General features: G+C 40.3%; 1 protein-coding gene across 4 annotated transcripts in view; it reads right to left on the reverse strand.

Annotated features, from left to right (window-relative positions):
* DYNC1I1 (dynein cytoplasmic 1 intermediate chain 1) overlaps positions 1-21,686 on the reverse strand; it is a 241,604-nt gene that overhangs the window by 19,035 nt on the left and 200,883 nt on the right. For all 4 annotated transcript variants that reach the window (XM_045004527.1, XM_045004526.1, XM_045004524.1 and 1 more), the window contains 2 exons: positions 10,583-10,723; positions 4,923-5,048 (listed from right to left, as the gene is read on the reverse strand). In XM_045004527.1, the coding sequence (XP_044860462.1) occupies positions 4,923-5,048; positions 10,583-10,723 (267 nt within the window). The remainder of the gene's footprint in view (positions 1-4,922; positions 5,049-10,582; positions 10,724-21,686) is intronic.

Below are 21,686 nucleotides of genomic sequence, written 5' to 3' on the forward strand. Positions count from 1 at the left end.
CTGCACTTGTGATGTCATAAAGATCATGGATTGATGACCTGTCAAAACAAAAGGGCCTTATCCTAAAGTCCTTACTCGGGCAAAACATCCATGATCTCAAAGGGAATTCTGACTGAGCAAGGAATGCAGGTTTGGGCCCTAGATCTGATGTTTGCAGACAGGCCACATGACGCGCTCTCTAAACACCATATATTTTAATTAGAAATCACAGATGCAAATTCTACTGCTCTCTAGAAGAGAATAAAAACAGTGATGGAACTAACAAGATAAGAACCTCATCACTTTCATTTGATATCAAAATAGGTTTCCTGCTCTGTCCCAAGCTTGTCATGTTAGTTTTGTGCCTCAGTTCATTTGTGTAGGAAAAGTGGATTTTATTATTTTACGAAATATGGTTTTAAACATTATTATGCTTTTGGGTGATGTTGTTCAACTCAACGTATCTTCTTTTTCCGGTTCATAGATTCATAGATTCCAAGGCCAGAAGAGACATTGTGATCATCTAGTCTGACCTCGTGTAAAACACAGGCCATAGAACTTTTCCAAAATAATTCCTTGAGCAGATCTTTTAGAAAAACATCCAATCTTGATTTAAAAATTTTCAGTGATAGCGAATCCACCAGGACCCTTGGTAAACTGTTCCAATGGTTAATCACTCTCACTGTTAAAAATGTACATCTTATTTCCAGCCTGAATTGGCCTAGCTTCAACTTCCAGCCATTGGATCGTGTTACGCCTTTCTATGCTAGACTGAAGAGTCCATGTATTAAATATTTCTACCCCATGTCTTATAGACCAATCTAGTCACCCCTGAACCTTCTTTTTGTTAAGACAAATAAGTTGAGTTCCTTGAGTCTATCACTAATAAGGCAGGTTTTCTAATCCTTTAATCATTCTCGTGGCTCTTCTCTGAACCTTCTCCAATTTATTAACATCCTTCTTGAACTGTGGCCACAAGAAACCACCATTTAGGAACATTATGGCCAATCAAATGTGGTACAGTAACTCTTCACTTAACGTTGTAGTTATGTTCCTGAAAAATGCAACGATGTTAAGCAAATCCAATTTCCCCATAAGAATGAATATAAATAGGGGGGCCTGGGTTCCAGGGAATTTTTTTTTTTTTTGGCCAGACAAAAGGCACTATATACTTTTTACACAATTTTAAACAAGCAATTTAATACAGGTATTAAACAGGCTGGCAGCACCCCGATCAGCTCCCCAATGCCTCCCCCTGCCAATGCCTCCTGCCCGCTGGCGGACCCCGCAGATCAGTGCCTTCCCCCTGCTCCCGCCGCCTCCTGACTGCAGCAATCAGCTGTTTTACAGCATTCAGGAGGCTGGGGGGAGGAGTGAGGACCCAGCGCATAGCTCCCTCCTCCCTCCCCTGCCTCCTGCCCGCGGCAATCAGCTGGTTTGCGGAGTTCAAGAGACGGGAGGGAGGGGGAGGTTGTGCGCTGCGTCCTCGCTACTCCCCCCAGCATCCTGAATGCTCCAAGACAGCTGACTGCTGCGGGCAGAAGGTGGAGGAGCAGGGGGATGGTGCTGATCCGCGGGGTCCACTGGCAGGCGGGAGGTGCTGGGGTGTGTGTGTGTTTGCCAGCCATAGACAAAGCAGGTGGCCAAACGACGTTATAGGGGAGCATTGTTTAAATGAGCATGTTCTGTAATGGAGCAGGGATGTAAGATCAAAACAACGTTAAGCGAGAGGACATTAAGTGGGGAGTACCTGGAATGCAACAAGAAGAAGAATAGGGTAGGTTTTAAAGACTGAGAAAATATGAAAAATATGGTATCTGACTATTTTTGCTGAATATATGTAGGATCTCTGCAAAGGAGCCTGCTGCCTTCTGAGCGAGACTCTTCTACTTCAGAGCACAGTGTGCCCTGGCACTAATGGATGCTGATTATGACTCACTATAGTTAGGGGTGAATTTTAAAGGGCCCATGGCCTCAAAAAATCCAGATTTCTCTACTAACAGCTCTGTTTCAGAAGTCAGCCACTGAAAAAGAAGAAAGGAGCCATGCGACAACCACTTGGACTGAGACGGTTTAAAAAGATGGGCAGGGGAGGGCAGATCCCAATAGGCCAAAGCACAAGGGGGGAGGCCCCTCTTGTCCATGATATGCTGAAGAAAAGAGGAAAGCTGCTGAGGAGCACTCCTGCAATGGAGACAATGCTCCAGATTAAGGGCCTGCTCCCATTCAAAGCAATAGCAAAGCTCCCATTGATTACACTGGTGCAGGACTCATCCCTAACAGAGACACTCAGATGCTCAGTGAGGAATAAACATCTAGACAGCTTAGACGATCCATCCAGGCAGTGGGAGGCCAAGAGGAGTTTAGATTAGAATTAGATAGTCCAGTAAGTATAGAATTAGTGGGTTCTGGTAAGATTGTCAGCTTTGCTTTCTAAACACCTTGCCCTCACGTTGGAGTTTAGTGACTCCTCCTCCCAGTTGAGGATGTCACGAGGGGCATTTTTTCCCGCCTTGAGGTTATTCGCACTCCCATGCTCTGTGTGGCAGAGTGAGGAGAGATGAAGGGAAAGGAAAGGAGGGAACAGCCAGGAAAGGAGGGACAGGCAGTGAACTCCCAGCCTCAATATGCTTTTGTCTTTCTTCAGCAGGCTTCATTTTACTTGGATAAGGCAATCTGACAGGAAGTCAGTGTCCACGGTTTGCTACAGTTTGCAGCACTGACAAAGCTGCAGACGTGTCTTCCTGCATCAGGCCCTTATTAAGGGCTTGATCCAATGATGTTGTTGACCTCAACAGGAGTTAGATCAGGCCCTAAGTGTACCTACATCTGAGGGCTCTTTAGGAACTGACATGGGGGTGTAATAAGTTAAGCTGCTGTTATTCACTATCTTCAACTTCTGTTCTCAGGGCCACCCTATTAGTTATTTAAACTGGCACTCTGATTGTTGCGTGTGTCTGCATCTGACTTAGGCTAGCTCTAGTGACTCTTAGTAATGACAGAAGCTGCCCGGCTAGGGTATCACTAACCCCTTGAACTCTTTTTAAAAAAACAGAAATGGGAATCAATGAGGCAGCAATTGTGAGGGGAGGGAGAGAGGAAGTGAGTGGGGGAGGAATCCTCGTTGTTCCTCCATTTCCCCATATGTAAAATGAGGAAAACGATACTGAATGAAACAATGAATTCACACTAATGTGGCTCTTTTGGGTAATGTTGATCACTAATTTGGCTCCTGCACCACTGAGGTCTGAGTATCACTGGTCTTCATTATACAATACTGATCTGGTCTCTCAGAGCTGAATACTGATTACTCATTTTTTGCAGGTAATATAAGTATGCCTTTATTTTTCATGAGGAGAGTATCCCTGTGATTTATTTTGAAGGTAGGATTTTTCTGATTATGCAGGAAAAAAAGAGAAAAAAAAGTAAATATTACTCCCTCTGGATAAAGTCCATTTTCTCGTGATTAATCTTGCAGGGAGAAACAACCTTATGAATGGTTTGGTGTATGATAAGTCAAAGAGACATTTCTATAGCCTGTCTAGACTCTAGACAATAGACAAGACCAGACTATATTGTCATTGCAAATATTGCAATAGTCTGTCATATCACTTAGAAAGGAAAAAAACCCATCACTTCAGAGAAATAATACAAAAATAATAAATAAATAAATAAAACAGTCTGCCCTGCCAGCACTGCAGTCGAAATTTAAGTGTAATAACTTTAGACAATTTAGAAATTATATAGCAAGAAGTTTCAGCAGCCATTTGTGAGGAAAGGCACCTCCTGCAAAAGCATATGCAATCCAAAAATATGAGTCATGCTCAAGCAATTTTGCTCTGGGCCATAAAATCACTTTATGTGAGTTACAGATAATACTCAATGTATTCTGTAATGTTTCCCTACTGTGTAGAGATGGATACCCCAGTATCCTATCACAGATAATGATGAAAAACAAATTCTCTACATAAAGGCTGATTGCTCAGAGGTTCACCCTTGACTATTCCAAAGAATTGTAATGCAGGCTGAACATTTCATACTGCATTCATCAACAAAGAGACAGGCTCCATCCATGCACAACCTACTTCAGCTTAGTTTTTGTAGTATGTAGTAGGGGAAATTGAAAACAACCTTAAAACATGGAATATTTATCCTGCTGCACCTCTACCTCGATATAACGCTGTCCTTGGGAGCCAAAAAATCTTACTGCATTATAGGTGAAACCGTGTTATAGCGAACTTGCTTTGATCCACTGGAATGCGCAGCCCTGCCCCCCGGAGCACAGCTTTACCATGTTATATCCAAATTCGAGTTATATCGGGTGGCATTACATCGAGGTAGCGGTGTCTTTCACACCACACATGCATCTGCTAACCCCCAAACCACCACCTCTCCGTTTTCTGTTGTTGGAGCCACTGTAAATATTCAGGCAATGGTATCAGGGATACTGACTGGTGCTTTGCATGTCATGATGAGAAAAATCTGTATCAGTAGATAAAGTGGAGCAGGTCACAAAATATTAGTTACTGCAATGCAAAGGTGAATCCTAGAGGCGAGTGTTTGGAATATTATTATATTATATTATATTATATTATATATCTTTTGTAACCTTTTATATTGTCATGTTTTATATTCTTTTATCCCTAGTAAATGTAGCCAAAAACCAAACACTTGTTGACATTAAAACATAAATAGTGAGAATAAATCACAAGACATTTGAACAAGATTTCTTCTTCAGATCTGGGACTAAACAGCTACACTTAGCTGTATTTAAAGGTACATTTCAAAGTTGTGTAGCACTCCAAATCAATGACACCATTAAAAACCATCTGGATCACCAAAAGGAAGTGTTCTTCTCATGCACATAAATGTATGATGTTTTCTAACATTCAGTGGTATGACAAATATGACAAACAAATAAATAAATAAAAAAGAACAAGTACCTCTCCAACATCATAGATCCAGATGCGGCCTTCTGAATCTCCAACTGCTACCTCTTTCCCAGCCTGCGCCCAATGAACACGATTGAGGGCAGAAGCTCCTTCAATTGTCACACTGGCTGTTGGAACCTATTGCATCAATAATAATGATGTTAATGAAATCATGCTGTGAGTGAATCAAATATGCCAGTTTAGAATGTTATTGTTTCAGTGGATGAATCACAAGTCCCTACGAATTACATGAGGTAACATACGTCCCTTGTGTAGGGGAAGGAAAAAAAAGATTAATTGTTTCTTCAGTCACATGCTCTATTGAGTTATGGGAGGTGGGAAGATTGAGACAGACTGTTTGGGAGGCGTAAGGGAGACTTTTTTACAGTAAATGGGCAGTGATTGACACAAATATTTTTTTTCCTGGCTGGAGACATGCAAAACCACAGCAGCTTGTTTCTCAACATGCACTGACTTCTGATCAAGAAGTGAGTTAAGAATTAACTGAGCGTCAGGAATTCATAAGCTTAAAGATAATATTAAAACGAGGTTTGAAAGTTCACAGAACGGTAGCAGCGTTTATGAAAACCATCTATTACTGACCTACGTCAATGTTTTGGTTGTAGTTTTGTATTTCAGTGGCAAGGTAGGACAGAAACAGAAGAAAATCAGTTCAAAACAAGACATTTGTAGTTTCAATATTATTTTTTCCCTTTTTTTTATTCTTCCTCAATGGTAGGCCCCTATGTGCTTCATGCATAAGGCTCTCCATTTTCAGTTTTTACCGATCTTTACCAGTTTATCAGTTTTTAGACCACTGATTATGTTACAAAAATCCAATACATTTCATTAGGTAGATGCATTTATGTTAATAAGTCTAAGTGTCAATGCAAGGCTGTCTGTTAAAATAAGGCAATGTAGTGGAAGATACACACGTGCATATGTGTACGTACTGTTATGAAATAAACCACAGCATTAAATGGCATGAGGTATCAGTGAGAGTAGGAAGCCGAGCCTTTGCAGACTGCCTGGGAGACTCCAGCTACAGTCAATAACTGTGCACAGTCACTCACGCAGCAGAACAATTACTCTAAAGCTGGGCTATTGACCTAGCACCTCAAGATCTGGAAACTCACTCAGTCCCCTTTGTTACAGACTCGGACTAAAGGCTGCAGAACCAAACTAGTACCTCAGAACAACAGGGTTGGTGTGCTAAACCCTCATCCCTGTAAACTACTGCACTCCAGTGCCCTTGAGCCTCCCAAGAGAAGTTAGAATAGATCTGCTTACACAGTAATTCAGAAATAATGTTGGACAGCAATCAGAAAGCAGGAGATTACCACATCTTCTTCCCTGCCCCCCCTTCTCCCCCAATAAAATATTCAAATGCAAATAAACCACTGAGCTTTTCTCTTCATTGGTTCAGGCCTAGGTCCCATCAATGCTATATGACCAATGAAAGATGGCATTTCCTGTAACTCCTCAGCTCACGTATGAGTTATTAGGCCAATTACCTGGCATAAAGTAGCAATAAAAACTATCGTGTGATAATATGCTTCACCTTCTTCATCACTGAAGTCTCTGCAATTCTCTTCACCGCTAAGGCTATGTTAATTTTATATAATTTATAGAAAAAATCTTCAAACAGACAAAACTGAACATTAGAGCAGCCACTTAATCTATTTCACCAGTTAGTTTTGTTTCTCAGAAAATTAGTAGATCAAAGATATACAAGTTCTTTCAAAGGAGTATGTTTCAGACACAGAATTTTAGCTATGCCTTTCAAAATGCTGAAATATATACAGGTGTCCTACCTCTGCTTTGGGTTAATATAGCATTATTCCTATGTTGCACAGAAAAATAAACAATGGGAATGCTGACCAATTCAGGGTCCTATACATTAAAATCTTCTAATGATTTAGTAAAAATCATTCCCACTCAACAAATTTATCTAACAGCATCAAAGCAATCATGCAATTGTTCTAAAATATTTGAATACCCCTCCTTTTTCCTTTTGTACAAAGAGATATATAGTTATTCTACATTATCTTAAAATAGATTTGACTGCTTTGAATAATGATAGTTTAAATTACACACACCTATTTAACATTTCAAAGATGTGAATTTACCTTAGAACGGTTATATGACACCATTAGTTATGTTTTTAAAGTTATATTTTAAAATACTTTATAAATCATCTAAAGTTATAAACTGACACTTGTCAGATTATAACCATTTTGGCATATGAATTTAGCAGATAATAGACTGAGAGATTAGTCACCAAAAAAAAAAACAACCAACTAATAATTCACCTTTTAATTTTTGTTGCTTATGTGGTGTTAAAAATAACTGTTTAGGGATATCTTTCGTATCTACTTCACAAAATAAATGCTATCTACATAGTTTCAGAGCCAGAGTATACAAGCCATGCAAAATAAAATACTGTTGAAAGCAACATAACAGAGCATCAAAGTGGAAAAATATCAATAATTCTTGAACAGTAATCAATAGAGATGACTGAGCAATAACCTAGATGCTGATTCTACCTTTAAGCTAAGCAAGAAAAAATGTTGTGGACACACTACTGGGAAATCAGGATCTTCCATCCTAAATTTAAGTGAAAATCTGACATACTGATACCTCTAAAAATATTATACAACTTGCAGGAGAGTAAGGATGTGCTGGGGGGTGGAGTGTGTGTGTTAATGTTAAATAAATCAATTATGATAACTTTCATTGTTATTACAAAAACCAAACACCTTATCCACAAACCAGAATGCTACATGTGATTAGTTCTGCCCTCTTTTGAAGTTTGATTGTGAGAATAGTCAAAAGATTATGGTCATTTGGATCAAAAAGCATCTAGAGTCTGGGTTAGGCACTTTTAATAAATTAAAATGAAATAAATAAATATAGAGAAGAGGACTAGTAGAAATTGTATTATATTTCAAGAAATTGGAAGGTTTTTTGTAAGTTATCTAAAAAACGATATTTTCTCCATCAGTTTTCAAAATAACTAAACATTAATGCAGCTGATTTCCTAAAATCAAATAAACAAAAAACTTAATTATTAATAATAATAATAACCAACCTTTTATATAGCACTTTTCATCAGTAGATCTCATTAAAAGCCATTAATATATTTGTTATTTTCCTCCATCTGTATTTGACATCTATTACTAGAAAGTTTTGTATGTTTAAACACAGCTAAGGAGTCCCAAGCATTTCCCAGGTTAGTCATCTCATTTTTATTAAATGACTAATTAATAAAACTCTGACAAAGATTTTTCATTAGTAAACAGAATAATTCATTCAGATCCTTTAATAATCAACTATAGATAATCATTATAACTTAATTTTAAGCTACCAGGCAAAGGGTCAAAGAAAACATTGATCACCTTCAGTTGTAATTTTTAAAAGAATTGTATATGGTTTTCTTTCTCTGACTATCTATCAGATCTGCTTTCCTTGCGAATCCAAACCTCCCATTCATTTAGTTTATGCTAGTTTATGATTTCTAAACATTTTCAAGTTATTCCATCATTGCTTATTAAAGAACTGGAATAGTAATTTTTTCTTCATAGATCCAAATTCAGCTCTCATGCTGATGTAAAGCTGTAATAATACCATTGACTTCAACAGAGATTCACACTTATGTGAGAGCTGATTTTGACCCTTATGAATGAATATTCTTTGTGAAATTGCTGGTGGCTGAGGGTGTATACAGAATGCAGGAACAAACTCTGAATTCATTTCTGTGGATGCGCATTTGCCTTTTCTTACTCAAAATTTATCTGTAAGCTTGGTCATATAGGGCATGATCCAGCTCACTGACTTCAATGGGAGCAGAACCAGGCGGCTCATGGTAATTACTTGCGGTGCAATCTAGGTGCCACTGAAGGCAACAGCAAAGTCCCCATTGATTTTGGAGGGGTCAGGATTTTACCTGAAAGGGTTATTTTTTTCTTTTTGAAATGTTAACTGGTTTTTATGTTGTTAAAGTGGCATTAATGAGAACACCTGAAGGATATGTTCCTCCCCTCCCCAAAAGAAATTCTGAGGAGAGTCCTCCTGGATATCCTCCAGCTGTATGCTTTCTAATTAAAAAGGCTGCAGTACTTCCTGCTCAGAACACTTCAAAAGGCATGGCTGCGCCACGTGACAATACAGTTTTCAGCGTTTGTTCTTCTTACCTGTCCACACTTATTTATGGCAAGCAGCACTGATTTGGAGACCATAAACTGCACTTGTATTTTACTTTGGCTGAAATGTATATCTATCATAGTTACATGAAAGACATAGTCATAAATGAGCTAACTTTAAAGAAATATTGTAGGAAATGGGGAAAATATTATCATTTGTTCTCATCGTTTGTTTTAGAAAATGAAAATAACTTGTCCACTAAAATGTGACCTTATTTTTAGGCTGATTTTTTTGTTTTGTTTTCTATGCCATTTTCTATGCCATTGAAAATAAACAGTTAGTGCTTGGGTGATGGAAAAATATGAATCTTGCTGGTATAATCAAAACACACAGGTTATTTAGAACAGTGATGGTTCTTATAGCAAAGATTCATCAAAGGAAAATTCAAATCAAGATTGTGCTCATTCATTTAATACCTAGAAATATTTTTAAACATCTGGAGTGATATTTTCTGATTGAAATTATACCAGACACAAAAATAAAGAGGAACACTAAATCCATACTATCTATATTTAGGAAGGAGGCTGCTTGGTTTTTAAGTACAGTATTTGCTACTTCATCTTTGCAAAGAGTTCTCTTATTAGCCCTTTCTGTTTCAATGGGGTTGAAAGAAATGTAAGAGGTGGTGGGTAACACATGGGCATCATTAAGTTCCTAGCAGGTTGGAGGTACTGTTGTGGGGCTGTCAAGCTGTGACAATTTGCCGGAGATGTTGGGGGAAAAACAATTATGAAGGAGAGTTAATGTTCCATTAAAATAGACTGAAGACATAACAGAAACCAAATATAATAATCATTAATAATAGATAAAGAAACAATAATAATGAAGTAAAAACAATCCTTCATCCTAAAAGAGTGAGCAACTTATAAAGCTGCCTTAAAATCGATCCCAAACGAGGAAGTATCACACTCCACCTGAGTGAGACTTGGCAGGTCTGTGGTGTTGGTTCAGGGCTGTCAAGCTGTGACAATCTGAACGAGGGGAGACAGTGGGATTTTAAATGTCTCACTGAAACCGTTCGCCAAAAGGGGAAAAAATCACAAAATGGGAGACATTGTTAAAATCTGCCTTGAAATAAATCCAAAGACAGGGAGTATCCTTCCCAAATAGGCGAAACATTATCTATTTGCTGCTCTGTGCTTGATTTTTTTGAATGGGGATTGCATTATTTCCCTTCCCCCATAAATTTAACTTGCATGAAACATACAAGGAGCCTTGAACCATACCGGGGGCGGAGGGAGATTCAATATTTCTTAAACGTACAGGAAGGGGGAGATCAGTGTCTCCTGAAACATACCAGGCGGGCAGGCCAATGATGGTTGAAACATACAGGGAGTGGGGGAGTTCAGTGTCCCTTGGAGGGCACAAGAAGGAGAGTGTTTGGTAGCAGAGAGGCAGGGATCTCTCTCCTCCTCTCCCCCACCCCGGCCCGCGCAGGGTTAAGGGCTCCCCCCGCCACCCCGCCTCACCTCGGTGTCATTATTCAGGTTCCACAGATCCAAGCGCCCCATCCCGTCCACACAGGCAAAGAGCGCGGGATGCACTGGTGACCACATGACATCGTAGACATAGTCTGCATTGTCTTCAAAGGAGTAGAGCGGCTTGTTGTGCTGTAAAGCAGAGAGAAGCATGAAGACTTCGTGGCGCTAGTGCTGCCTCGGGCTGTCTGGCGAGTCTAATTAAAAACTTTGCACATTTACCAAGTGTCATAAAACTTCCCCAGATGAAAGGTCCTTGCAGAAGGTGGGACTGGAGCTTTAATGGGGCAACAACTGTCCAGTGGCATAAATAAAATACAGTGGGGCGGGAAGGGGGGGGCAAAGGGGTGATTGGGTGGGGAGCTGCTGAGCAGCCTCAAACGTAGCTCGAGACATTGCACACAGGTAACAGCGCCGCTGCCCCTTAGCTCCCGGGCCTGTTTTGGGAAGGGGGGGGTTCTGGGGGCGAGGGAGCGCTTTGCATGTTGCTCACACAAATAAATCAGCTCTGTGGGCTGAGCTGATAAGGATCACGAGATTCCCAGGGAGCAGCCGCCCATGGGGGCTCCTTGCACGGAAGGCAGCGACTGCCACCTAGCGGCGCTTGCACTATTGCAGCGGCCAATTAGCAGCCTTTGCTACGTCCCAGACCAGGGGTATTGCTAAGGGGAGAGACCGACTGCCGGATGACGCGATAGCAAAGGGTTGCCTCGCTGAATTCTTTGTCTGCTGCTTCATGGGGTCATTTCGCCTGCTTATATTGCTCTCACTCTGCCAGTGCCTCCTCTTCTTTCCCAGGTGATTCAGATTATTCCAGCGATAGTAGCTGGATAGTCCCAAACTGGTTAGAATTAAATTTAAAAATGGGGGGAGGGGGAGCAGGGAGACTATAGTTGCTACATAAATCAAGTGGTGCAGATCTTATTTTAAGCGAACATTGTAATTTCAAAACACCTTAGAAGTCAGAGGCAAGTTTGAAGTACACCAGAAATAAAATGTAATTGGACATAATGAATTATTCATCACATCTGGCTTCTCTTATTCTAATTTTTGCATAATGCCTTCACTAATCCCTGATCAATTAATGTAAAATGAAATTTAAATGATAATGAAAACTCCAGAGATAAGAGAAATTAAGTATTCTCATAGCCTGTGACAGAAATCTAAACAATGGGATTTTTTAAAAAGCGTCTTCCTCATCCACTCAGCTGTCTGTAACAGCTCTTTGGGTTTGGTTTAATGCCTTTATAAGTCGGGTATGATAGAGATCTGAAGGAAGGGAACATAAGAATTCAAAGTTATGATTATACCCTACACTTGTAAAGGGACATTAGTGACAGGTAAAGTATTACACAGAAGACCCTCAGAGAGACAGGGTGGGTGAGATAGTATCTTTTATTGGACCAACTTCTCTGTTGGTGAGAAAGAAAAGCTTTGAACCTTACACAGAGCTCTTCTTCTGGCTTGAAAGCTTGTCTCTCACCAACAGAAGTTGGTCCAATAAAATATATTACCTCACCCGCCTTGACTCTCTGATATCCTGGGACCCATTGGGCTACAACAACACTCCATACAGAAGACCTTTGTTAGCCTATTTTTATACTGGTTTTAAATATTTGGGGTTTCTGAAGAAGGTCATTACAGAATACACCCTGTCCTGATAATAAAACAAGGGAAAGAAAACATAAACTAATGCTGGGAACACATGAAATAGCTCAAGCAGTTGTAATTATTTGCTAATAAGCTACTGATAACACTAACCGATTTCCATATAAAAACTGCAATTTAAGGGCCTGATCCAAAGCTTACTGCAGTCAATAGGAGTCCTATTGGCTTTGGATCGGGGTCTAGAAGAATACTTTAAAATTAAAAATAATATTTTTAATGAACAGTTTCTTACCTGCATTATTGATATCACCAGTATTTCTAAAAGTGAAGGAACTGAATTTTTACTTATTATGCTGTTTCTTTTTGCATTTTATTAATTTTTGTCAATAAAAACACAGTGCTCAGCTTCAACTCTACTTCATTTGTTTCATTTTCTATCATCCTGCATTACACATTGCTGCCATGTTTAGGTTTTATATATATGTGTGTGTATGTATATAGTCCTCCACAGTGTCTGTGAGTGTACACACAAAACACGCACACACACTGCCAAGGAATGTATGTGTTTTCATTGCAGTATAAAAAGAATGAATGAAAACATTTCTATCCACCATAGGTTTTATAACAGTATATTTGCAGCTTTAATTACATGACAGTGTCTTTTTAAAACACAAAGGCATTGGACACTACTCATAGGCCTCCTTTAACGCTGTTTGTGTCAATGGAAGTTTAGCCACTGACTTCCAGTGGCAGCAGGATCAAGTGTTCACGTTTGGCCTTAAATTTTTGTTATTTCATAAATGTAACAAATATTTTGTTTTATTTGTAAATTGGAGCGCAAGATGACGAGTTACCTCAGTTTGATGTGCACTCTTTCTAAAAAGGTTAAATATTGTCTTCTGGAGTCTTAGTGTTGCAAAAACAAACAAACAAAAATAGCAAGAGCAAATTCTTCCCCAAATAAGGAAAAGCACATGAATATCCCATCAAAGTGTAAATGGGACGACATGTGTGCTTAAAATTAAGCACATGTGTGTTTGCAGAACTGGGGGCTAAGTGATGATCAGGGTTTTGAGGAGACAGAAGTATTATAAAAGATACTTGGGAGTTAATATCTTCACTTGAAAGCCTGCAAATAGAATTCAGAGCAGGTCACGCAACTCCACAATGTCTACAAAACACATACACAGAGCATGCAGTATTTTATATTTTCATTGTAAATTGTGCTGGTTTCAAAGATGTCAGACATACAAACTTGCTGGAGAAAACTTATCAGTAGTATAAAATTGTGTGTTTAAAGGAAACAAAGTCCGCTCAATTGCTTATAGGCACATATTTTTCTCATGCACATAAAATACACTACAAATACAGTACTACAGACTATAAATGTCACAAAATGGCATGTGATTAAGAGGCACAAAATCTATCCACAGTAGATTGCAATCAACATTTCATTTTTGAAATTGGATTTATTCTTATTTTATTCTGTCATTCACTTTTTATAGCCTTTTAGCTCCAGCAATATATTTACCAAATAATGACCAGCATGATCCAGAGGATAAGGTACTGAAAAGAGTGTCAGGAGACCTGGGTTCTATTCTTGACTCTGTCTTTGACTACTGGGTGACCTCTGGTAAGTCACTTCACCCTATATGGCTCAACTTTTCCAACTGTAAAGTGGGATTAATGATACCTACCTTCCTTTGTACAGTGCTTTGAGATTGATGGATGAAAAGCACTGTCTAAGTGCTAAGCATTATCATTACCATGATAGTGAAGATCTGAATATGCAAAACTGAAGTCAGGGATAAAATCTGGACAGCCAGAATAATGTGCATTTAAGAAGCATCCAAACCATTTAGAAAATGAGACTCATATTAATGAATCTGAATGTGGGTTTGCATAGGACAAGGAGATAAGCAATTCCACCCTCGCAAATAGCCGGGGTAGTCCTGGTTAACCAATCACTAGCTTATTATTGGAAAACATGTTATGGGAATGTGGGTCTGTGAACTGCATCCCTTCATTTGAGAAGAAATAAATACTGGGCAACCTTTCTACACAAGCCAGCAGTAAGGCCCGTGCTTAACTTTACGTACTGTGAGTAGTTCTATCGACTTCAATGGGACGACTCATAGTGCACAAGTGCAGGACTGGGGCCTTAGACTTTACTGTAAACCCACTGACAAAGGGCCCAGGCCTGTCAACTCTTAGGCACATGAGTAGTCCTTACTCCTCATAACAGCATTTGCAAAATCACATTTATCACTACAAACCAGTTATAGGAACTGTTAAAATGTGAGTCCATATAAAGTTCATTTTAACACCATTTTAAATTGCTTGAACTTCTGACTTACAAGCTGTATACCTACCATATGGCTAACGTTATGAAACAACTGGAACTGAAATGTGATGAGCTTGCATTCTTAAGTTTCAGCCCCCATTATCATTCTTACACACAGACCAAATAGATGAAAGCAATATCTTGAGCCAAATCCACTTATTTTTGAAATAGGCAATTTTGGGTGAAATTCTGACTCTGCTGAAGTGAATGGAGTTTTGCCATTGATTTCAAGAGGACCAGGATTTCAGCATACCTTTGCTATATCGGCAGATTGTTTCTAGCTGGCCAATTGTACTTGGGACATGTTTCTTCAAAACTGCTGAATTCATCAGCTAAGCTTTAGTGTGGGGGGTTCAACCTTTTATTTTTAAAAGCATCCTTTTATTAAGTCGGCACTTTTCTATATGCTACTACACTATGCATTTAGCCACTGATATCTTTTAAAAGACTGCTATTTTTCTCAAGCAATTTTTCTTGCAGCTCTTACCTATATGTAAATGACTCATTACAATATTATATCCAATGATAAATCTGAATCTCATTATTCAAAAAGCTCAAAATGTATTATCCTTATCTTGTTACTACAGAAATCAGCACTTAGCTCCACCGATCATACATGTTTTATTCTGCACCACGGAAGATTCCATGACTATGCCTTAACTGCATCGCAGGCTGATGTGCAATTTACTCAGCTCATAATCCTGTCTGCAGAAATATTTTTGTTCTTTCAGAGAAAGGCCCTGAGACATACTGGCAGCTATTGGCTAGAGTTGGCTTTATCTGGCTGACATTAGGAAGAATATGGCTTAGTGCATTCCTTGTTTAGCGGAGAATCCCTCCCCATCTCCCTCCCACAGAGGACCCTCTCACAGTGGAACCAGTGTGCTCGCTACAGGGGGGGAGGGGAAGAGCAGGATTTGAGGAGGTGTAGAGAGGGGCATTTCCTGCATACTGTTACATGGGGGAGGGTGCTCGGGGGGTGGAGCCAGAGGGTCCAGCACTCTGAGGAACTTGTCTTCTGACTCCCCCAATGTGGGGGCACCAAAGATTACTCTGGCTGCCTCAGCAAAACAACCACCAAATTCTGATTGGACTATCTGAAGGATAATTAAGAACATCTAACCTGGCATCCTATTCTCATATCAACAGTTAGGGAGATAACTTCCACCTTAGATCACCTGCTGGTAGAAAGGATGCAGGAATGGAGACTGAGGCCCAATGAGATACTCAGAGAAAAGCCAGAGGACTGTATAAAACACCTCACTGGCAGCTAGACAGGAGCGGAATCAGAGCTTTTCAATTAGATCTTGAGCCAATGCCCACTGAACTCTTTCAGTGGATCAGGCCCCACGTTGTTAAGGAAAGGACTACAGCCTGGGCTGGCTCTTTGCATAAATCCCAGTAACCTGTGCACTCCAAACCCCAAGAATAAAGCCTTGAGGAGGAATATTTTGCTTAGTGAAATATGTTGCTGTTGCTGTTTGATTAGGTGGCTCACTCACTCCCCCATCTTACTTAGAAACACAGGTTGTCTTGGATTTCCTACCCCCACCATTCTGTCCCCCTTTTCTCTGCCTCCTCTTCTCCCTTTGCCAACAAATAAACTACTAGGCCTCCTGGTAAGTCTCTCCCCTTCCATGATGATGGTTATCTATGTTCCTCCACTGCTGCAACCATTGCCTGAGGTATTGCCTGAGCACCACCTCGCTCCTCTTCCTGCTCTGAGCTGTGGATGATAGGCAATGGGGACTGAGTGGGGGAAAGAGGCAGGGATGCAGGATCGCATGGATATACTTACAAGGGATCGTGACCACAGTTATTAAAACACTATGGTTCTCACTGGAAAGAGGAAGGATCATTTGCGATCAGGCCCCTCAAAGCTCAGTTGTATCTTTTTAAAAAATAGAAAATACAATTTCATCACAGGTTGGCCAGTCTGGTATCACACTTGTGCTCCGGGAAGTATTATGCCTTCTCATGAGCCCTGTTGTTTCATTCTCAACATGCCACTTGCTAGGATCTGCACTCTGGAGGGTGGGAAATATTGACGAATCTCTAATGTGGCCAAACAGCAGTTTACACTGAGCCATCAGGATTAGTCTTTGTGGCTGGTAGGATCAGGAGATCTGCAGAGTTTTCCTGGGTGAGCAACCGCAGACTCTGAGCTTAATTATTACTGAAGAGAACCCCATCTTGTAGGATTCTGAACATATTTCCTTTCCTTCTAATAACAAAATATTTCAAAGAGCACAATGAGGGTTGCTGTAGTAGATGGAGGGAATTTTTTGTTGATTAGCTGCATTACAATTTTTTAATATTTTTTGTATATAGTCTTAATTATTCTGAAATACTTCATAGTTGCAGCCTGATTCTGCACCACTGTAGTCAATGGGAATTTTGCTGTTGACTTCAATGGGATTGGGACTTAATTTTGTGTCGGTTGATGAACCCCTAATGCTAACTTCCGCTCTCGGTATGTGCATGAAGCTTCCACTGATTACAACAGAATTTACACAAGTGCATATTCAGCCAGAATTTGGCCCTTTCAGTTTTTGTCAAGCCAGCCCCACCTCTCAGAAAATGTCTATTTTATTTTCTAACATGGAGATTTGTTCACAAGATGTTTCATAAGCAAGAAGAAACAGGGTTTGGAATGTGCCTGCCTGCTGAAGCATATTTTCCTGTCGCTATTTAAAATACAGTTACACCGAAAACCAAAATCATGAGAAACACTTAATGTGAAAAATTCAAGGCTGACTTGAAACCACCTGACTTCACTTTGGTTTTGCCCCTTAAAATTACCTAGAAAATACCATAATCTTCTTTTCGTATGGCTGGATGAGAGCCAGACCTCTGGCTCCAGAGGTAAAGGGCAAAAACTAAAAATCCTGTCTGAACAGGCAGCTCCACCCTCTTCCCCAAGTCAGTTTGGCTTTTTGACAAAAAGCGAGCTCTGAAGCAAAAGCATTCATTGCTTTGGTCTTGGACAAAACTCACATTCCTGAACTCACATGGCAAACAGAACATTTCCATGCATGATAACGTTATCACCCTTTGTTTTAATCTATAATCTGATTCAATGAGCATATGCAATGATTAGCAATTTTAATTACTTCTGTTAAAGAGATGAAGTCTTAAATAGAAATATACTTCTTAGGGGCAGATTAAGGAAGGATTCTTAGTGCCACTGGATCTCAGCTGACAATCTAGGGGATGTGATGTAGCTGTCCATCCATGAAAAAATAAGGTCAAATTTGCCACTGGGTTAAATGGACACAACTCCACTGTAATCTGTGGGAGACTGGAGGATAGTCAAGGAGTCCATCCAGAGAGAGAACGGGGACAACGTTTTTTTGGGGTACATGAGTTCACGGAGTCCAAGCGGGCTGGAAGGAGTATGTGCAAGACAAAAGGAAGCAACATTTTGTGGGGAGCATCAAAGTTTCAGTGGATTCAGGTCACTTAGGCCTGGTCTATAAAGTTGCCCGAATAGCTATACCCGTATAGTTATACCAGCAAAACCTTCTAGTGGAGACACAGTTTATACTGGCAAGAGTACTTTTGTTCTTGTGTCTACACTAAGGCTTTTCCTGGCATAGAAATGATGTAATAAAAATCACCCTCCTAACTGACATTATATACTGGGAAAAGGTTAAAATGTAGACCTGTCTCACCCCACCCCTCTTTCTGCTGAGAGATATACTCTACGATAACGATTTTTTTTTATGATCAGTAAAAGTTATGGATTACAGACCCGAGCATGCAACCCTCAGTAACCCAAATAGTTCCACTGGCCCTAATCCCCATGTCAGGCCCAGGGGCACTCAGTGTAGGCCCAAAGAGGAGGGGGGGGGCAAAGGTGTCTTTATAACACCTCCGCATTTTTCTCAGTCCATGGAGCTGTCAGGGGATGAATGGTTCCAGGCGCAAGTTAGAGCACTCCCTGAGCTATAACCTACAGCTGCCTTTGATCGCCCTCAAGAGCCATATTGGTAGTCATGGCTTGCTGACACTCAATGTGCTCCAGCCACACCTCCTTCCCCAGAACAACTCCTTGTGCTGAGGGCTAATAAATAGAGGCAGTATAGAGCCCACTATGCTATCTTTTCACATCCCAGGGATTTCCCTGTGAAAGAGGAATCCTCAGCAGGTCACCTAGGCCATTTTCAAGGAATCTTTGCAACACCTGAGCTTTGCAAAGCAACCTATTGGGGTTGAAGATGATGTTTATTGACCCTAATGGATCAATGCATGACTGAAGATTTCAGGATTAGTCCCTAAGGATGTGAGTTAGTGCCAGTAACAGCATAAGTAATCAGATGGGTTTCTCACACAGCTCTACCAATACAACTTTGTCTGGACGTCCAGGGCCCCCGCTGAATTAACTGCTTTTCCTGTTTTAAATTAAAGATCTGTCCAGGGCACCTCTAGAACAGAAATTACAAACTGTTGTGGTTTTGTGATATGGACAAATGTCCTCTAAGGATAGGAGGAGCTCTCCCAACTCAGTTTCAATGTTCCTACCTAATGCCACGGAGGCCTGAACCAGAGTTTCCAGAGCTGGAAGGCTGGTGTGCTTCCCTGCTGTGTGAGTTCTGGTAGCTCCAGGAAAAAGCATGAAAGCAATAGCTTTGGTGAGAAGGCACATGCAGGGAAAGTGAGATGTTAATTATTAAAGCAGACTATTCAGTTCCAGACAATTTATGGTCTAGGAAATTTTAGAAATTAAAATAAAAAAGGACAAAATTGATGCAGTGGAGTAAGTTCTACATACTGTACCATTAGTACCAACCTGTATTCTGTTTAACTGACAAAAGTAGTCTTTTTGCTTAATAGAATGTCAAGTACAATTGTTTTCATAGAGTCATAGATTATATGGCTAGAAAGGACCATTGTGATCATCCAGTCTGACCTTCTGCGGAACATAGGCCATAGGACTTCCTGAATTAACACCTGTTTGAACTAGAGTGTATCTTTTAGAAAAACATCCAATCTTGATTTTAAAATTCCCAGTGGTGGAGGAACCACCACCTCCCTTGATACGGGGTTTTGTTAAGTTTATTGTACTTTTATCACAAATGCTATTTACTTTTTTCTGTACTTGTATCAGTAAATGTGAGTTAGTTGATAAGAAATCTAAGGAGCTGACACTGACTTCAGTTAGTTTAACTGGTATTATACTAGATCAAATCAATGTCAGCTAATCAGATTTCTAGATCCAATAATCTCTTGATTATTTAGAAAAGGAAAAATTAAAACTATTAAAAATTTGTGTACTAGTAAACTTAAAAAATATGGATATTTTATGAATAAATTGTTTTCTTATTGACTAACACATAATAATTCAATTTTTCTGATTCATTCTGCTTCAGCAGTTTCCATCTGAGCACATTTGTTCTACTGCACTGGTTGTATTGTCATCTTTTTTATTATTATTACTATTCAGATTCATTCTTGGCAGGAGATAGGCAGCAGCAGCAATGTAAACTTTTTCACATTGTCCTATTGATGTGCTTCCAGGAGAGGACAACCTCTCAGTATGAGATAGCTGTTCAGTCTCCAGGCCAAATTCAAAACTGATGTAAGTGTTGATTCAAGTTACAGGCTGGGAAGATGGTGTGAAAGTACAGGTTGGTGTCATTTGCACCAAGACGTGGAAGGAGGGGTCATATCAGGAAAAACAACCAAAGGCAGGCTGTAGGAAGTTGTAAGAAAGTAAATCCCCTTTTGGTTGCTTTGCTATTCCCCTGATAGCCACTTACAAAGTGTAAACTGCACCAACATCTGGCTACCAAGACACCTGCCTGAAGCAAAAATATCCCATCTCAGCAGCTTTCCTCCTCAACTGCCATGTGCCTCCTCTAATCCCCCACCAGCTGCCACTGTCTTCCAATAACTGCCCAGACATTGCTGTGCATCTGATCCACAGTCCATTGCGAAGTTTTTGCATGTAGAGCCCAAACTGAAATGTGTAAGTCTGTTCCACTGTTTAAAATTAAGCGTACCAGCCCAGCACAATAGACTGTGGATTGGAGCAGCTCAGGAGAACAAGGGGATAAGAGGCAAGCAAAGGCAATTGGAAGGAAGAGGGAATACAAGGAATGAAAGGGGGACTGGAAAGAAGAGGCTGCAAATGGTGCAAAAGAAGGAAGACAAAACTGAATAGGGAAACAAAAGGGAGGAGTAAATGACTAGAGGGACAACTTCCGGCCAGCTCCACCATTCCCTGCCAGCAGTGTGGGAGTGATCCTGATGGCCAGTCAACTCCACATCTTCTCTCAGTCTAATTATCATAGAATCATAGAATATCAGGGTTGGAAGGGACCTCGGGAGATCATCTAGTCCAACCCCCTGCTCAAAGCAGGACCAATCCCAACTAAATCAAAACTCTAATGACTGGGCTTGTCCAGGATATGAACCCGGGCCCTCTCTCACACAAAGCGAGAATCATACCCCTATCAGCATTTGCCTTTCTGATTAAACATAAGGCAAAGGAGGAGACACAAGTATGGATTAGGAGAGGGCTCTGACACATACAGCCTCTCTTCTACTCAACTACCCCTTCTGGTCATGTGTTAGACAAAGACACAAGTGGAGAACAGTGTACCAACCATAAGCAGCTTCCCCATGCTTCTAGCAGAGTTGAATGGTAAAAACTGGGAGAGATGGGTGACACTGGAAAGGGAAGTCAAAATCCAGGTCTCTTTCCAGCCTGTACAATCTCCCTCCAGCAGCAAGCACAGAAAACTTCCTCCAGTCTGCAGCTAAAGTCTCCTTGTGGCAGAATAATGCGCTGTACTGATAAGCCCCAAGAAATCCAGTCCTGCTTTCTTCTCATAACATAACCCCCACTCTGCACCGCAATTACTGTCAGAATACTAAAGATATTTATATTGCATTATTTAACAACACAGCATTTATGAATTATCTAATCAACAGGAGCATTAATTAATTAATTAATTAACTAACTACATTTAGCCTTTCCAAAGCACTTTATATCTTCAAGGCACTCCCAGACAATATCTAATTAAGGACAAGGCTCAGCAGAGCTTTTCCCACTGGCACTTCCCTTTTGACTGTTCTGGATCCCAGGATCTAACAGGTCATGGCATGCTCTCATGCGTCAATGGCAAACCTTCCATT

This window comes from Mauremys mutica, chromosome 2 (assembly GCF_020497125.1).
Source record: "Mauremys mutica isolate MM-2020 ecotype Southern chromosome 2, ASM2049712v1, whole genome shotgun sequence".
NCBI lineage: Eukaryota > Metazoa > Chordata > Testudines > Geoemydidae > Mauremys > Mauremys mutica.